This window comes from Anastrepha ludens, chromosome 2, assembly GCF_028408465.1.
Source record: "Anastrepha ludens isolate Willacy chromosome 2, idAnaLude1.1, whole genome shotgun sequence".
Classification (NCBI taxonomy): domain Eukaryota; kingdom Metazoa; phylum Arthropoda; class Insecta; order Diptera; family Tephritidae; genus Anastrepha; species Anastrepha ludens.
The window spans coordinates 23,899,216-23,903,148 of record NC_071498.1 but is presented as its reverse complement, the minus strand read 5'-3'; the positions used below and the strand labels follow the sequence as shown (position 1 = coordinate 23,903,148).

At 40.2% G+C, this 3,933-nt stretch overlaps 1 protein-coding gene across 1 annotated transcript; it reads right to left on the bottom strand.

Annotated features, from left to right (window-relative positions):
- Positions 1–468: 468 nt before the first annotated feature.
- On the bottom strand, positions 469–2,752 carry LOC128865382 (protein tipE). Its single transcript, XM_054105700.1, has one exon. It carries the CDS (start codon positions 1,923–1,925, stop codon positions 1,152–1,154), a length of 774 nt encoding a protein of 257 aa, XP_053961675.1. The 5' UTR covers positions 1,926–2,752; the 3' UTR covers positions 469–1,151.
- Between the last annotated feature and the right edge of the window lie 1,181 nt (positions 2,753–3,933).

Here is a 3,933-nt window from a genome sequence, read left to right as displayed (position 1 = left end):
TAGCTTTTTTTTTGATATTTTCATTAAAATTTTTTTTAATATTTTTCCTTCTGATTTTAATTGAATTTTTCGAAATCTAACTAGGCATGATCATAATGTATTTTTGTGTTTTCCAAAAATTTTTTTTTAATATTTTAATTTTCGATTTTTATAAAAAAATTTCAAATACTACGTATACAAAAAACATAAATTTGTATTCTCAGTTTTTTTTTGACATTTTTCAGTAAAATGTTTAAAATATTTTACCTTCCGATTTTAATCAAATTGTCCTAAATGTAACTTGTACTTGAAATGAATTTTTTTTTAAGTTTCCCAAAAAATGCTTGAAATATTTTAATTTTCGATTTTAGCAAATTTTTCGAGTGTCACTTGATTTAAAATCGTAATTTTGTTTTTATTTTCCAAATTTTTTTTTAAGTTTTTTTTTAATATTTTATTTAATAAATTTATTTTTAGTTTTTTCGACATTTTTGGGTAAAATGTTTAAAAATTTTATTTTCCAACATTTTTTTTAAAGTTTTTTTTTAATATTTTTTTTAATAAATTTTTATTTTAATATAAGTTTTTTTCGACATTTTTGGGTGAAATTTGTAAAATATTTTTACTGTTAGTTTTTTTTGACATTTACAAATATTGGCAGTTTAAAGTAACTCAAACAAATTTGAGAATTTAGAGACCAATCATGAAAATAAATCATAAACAGAAGAGGAAGATATGGAAGAAACTTTTCTTTCCTCTGCGTGCCAGGTACCAAACCAGATTTGCAAATAAATAAATTGGAAAACAAAAAAATTATTCAGTTGCTCTAAATTGGCGAAAACTCTAGACAATAGAAAAAAAAGCGAATTTCTTATTTTCTTAAGAAAAAATTATTGACAAAGTTGCACTTTCAGCAAAAAGAATAATTTCCATTTATGATGACTTTAAATATATTTCATTTACGCATTAGGCAGAAAAATTGCAAGGGAAGTTTTCAAATTGTCCAAAATACAACAATATCAAGTACACTCAATTTGCTGGTTGACTCTTTACGCAAATTCTCAACTAGTCAGTCATTTAGTTAAATAAAATAATTATATATGTACATATGTACCACTGAGCTCACACACACACACATGCTTACGAGTGGATATGCAGGCATTTAATTTAACTCACCTAAGATTTTCGATACGCGGTCTCCGACTTTGCGGCCGATTCCTCCGATGGCTGCGATCCTTTTTACACCTACAATCGCAATGCATGACACATAGGGCGATTGACGATATCACTGTTATCACAAATGGCACCGCAAAGAAGTGTATAATCACCGCTACTTGATCGTCATGATTGTACGACGTCAGCACGACCGTTTTATTCTTACGCGAATAATAGCACGGAAATATTGCACCTTCAACGCCATAGTAGGCGTTGAATGTTTTACATGTCACAGTCGGCGGATAGCCACACCCCTTTATGTTCACTAGCAGTGTGGCCTCCTCCGATTGCTCCCACTCCGCGGTGAAGTTAGTGAAATCGGTCATATTCTCGGGTATTGTGATATTTTGTTCGATAAACGTCACATAAATATGCACGCAACGATAGAGATCAGAGGTGCAACCTTCACGACACGAACTCCACGAACAATTAAATATACCGATTAGGTCTTCACGCCGTGTGGTTGTGCACAGTGTGGGACTGTCGATGAAGTCATGGCTTAGTGTCGATATCGCCGGATCGACATAGAGCGGAACCAGGAACAGAAGCGAGGCGCCGGCCGTCACCGAGAAGAAGGCAAGCGTTGACGTGCTATAGAAGCGTACACGTTCGCGCCACGAACGAAAGCGCCGGTTGCCATTTTTCTTTTTTGGAGCCAGTTCTCGTTTTTTACGTAACCGTAACTCTTGTTGTTGCTGCTCGAGTAATAATTCTGAACTGCCACTCCTCATATTATTGTCCGTGCACACAGGGCGACGATTACTACCGTAGCCGTAGCCAGCAGCCGCAGTTGCAGTCGCAGTCGCCCTCCCTCTAACGTCTGTGTCCGTATCCGTATCCGCGACGTATATGAAATTCGCTTGCGCGTTGTGGCTCACCTCGTTGCACGAGCAACGAGCTACAATGAGCGAACTTATAGCTTCTGCGTCGTCCGTGTCGACGTCGGTAATGTATTTGATGTCGGCGTCGCTCGTGGCTTTGGCGTTTATGTGGGTGGCGCGACTGTCTCGGGCGGCGCGGGAGGTGGTTGCGGTAGCAGAGACGGCAGTAGTGGTGGCTGTGACGATGACGGCTTGAACGCCACCCGCAGCAGGAACTGGTGCAGCAGTAGCAGTAGTAGTGGCAGCAACAGCAGCGGCCGCAGCTGTAACAGCTGTGGCAGCAGCTGCGCTGGACTTTTCGCAATCGTTTCTGTCGTTGGGATGTATGTTGCCAGTGTTGTTGCTGATTGCTGTCGATGTGGGGAGAAACAAAATTGCGTCAGAATTTGTTGCTTCCACTGTTGCTTTGACTGCGAACGTGGCTTTATTACTGTTATATTGTTCCACAATGGATGCTATTGTTGTTATCGTGGGATAGTATTCGGTTGCTGTCGAGCAGTCGAGCAGTCGATTGTTGCAGTTTGCCTTTTTATTTCTTATTTTTTATTTTTGTTTCTTGTTTTGTTTTTATATTTGATGCTGCAAAGCGATTGTTGAAGTTGTTATTTCTTCGGCGTTATTGTTGCAGCAGCGTTGTTGCTGATGGTGTTGTTGATGTTTTTGCTGTGGTTTGTACATGCGCGATATAAAAAAAAACCAAAAGAGTAAAAGTGATTGAGAGCAAGCAGTGAGCTGTGAGCTGTGAGCTGCGAGAGTACGACGAGTGAACTGTCAACAAATCAGCGAATGAATTTAGCTTTCAGTCGTTGTTTCCGTTCTGATAACGATGCTATTATGAACCGTTATATTCACAGTTGGTGTGGCACTGCTTCCTAGCTAGTTGTTGTCATCATTGTTGCTGTTGGTATTGTTGCATTCGTTGCAGTTATGACAATGTGAAGGAAATGTGGTTAGAGGGCCCCGATTGCATACACACGACCGAGCTATACGAGTGCGAACTGCAAAGACGCGCGCGCTCTTCACACATATACACAGTCACATGAACACGCACACGCACACGCACGTGCATATGGACACGTTTCAGCCCGTTAGTGTTTCCCTGACCTAGTGGCCAATACCACCCACATACAGACGCAGCACTAAACGAACGAGTCACTGCACTGGCTATTGACCGAAGGCATTGCCTGAGCGCGCTCTCACAGAATATTGTGGGCGCTCAGCCTAAATGCGTACGCTCGCACACGTCGAGAGAGCCGTAGTAAGAATAGTAAATGAGATATGGCTGATTTGGTAAATTTTTTAGCGCACACTTTTGCGAACAATAGCACGAGTGCAGATTTCTTGGTTTTTTTCAAAGATACGAGTGTTTGTAGATGATGAGGGGGGCGTCGTATGCAGCAGTCAGAGAGTGTTGAGATTCTGCTGCACGATGTGTTGCTTATGGCGAATGGTACTCCAATCAGCTGTTCGTCTATGAGTAGCTGGCGTGGCCCATTGACAATGACAATGAAAGGCGACGACAACGGCAACGACATAGACAACGGCGACGTCCACGACCACGACCACGGAGACAACGACAAAGACAACACAGACAGCAGCAACGGCGATGGCGATGTAAACGACGCTTCCAAGATGAAGAGAATAATGAGGGAAATATGGCAGACACGACTGGCAGCTGACACCGAAGACAGTTTTTTTTCTGGTGCAAAGGTGTAATTTTTCAACGTTGATAGAAACATTTAAAACTCGTCGATTCTGGTTGAGTTGGTGGAAAATGATTTAATAAACTTCTTTAGATGAATGTTCATTATGCAGAAAGAATAAATTTTTACACATCACTTTCATTGCCACTTTTCTT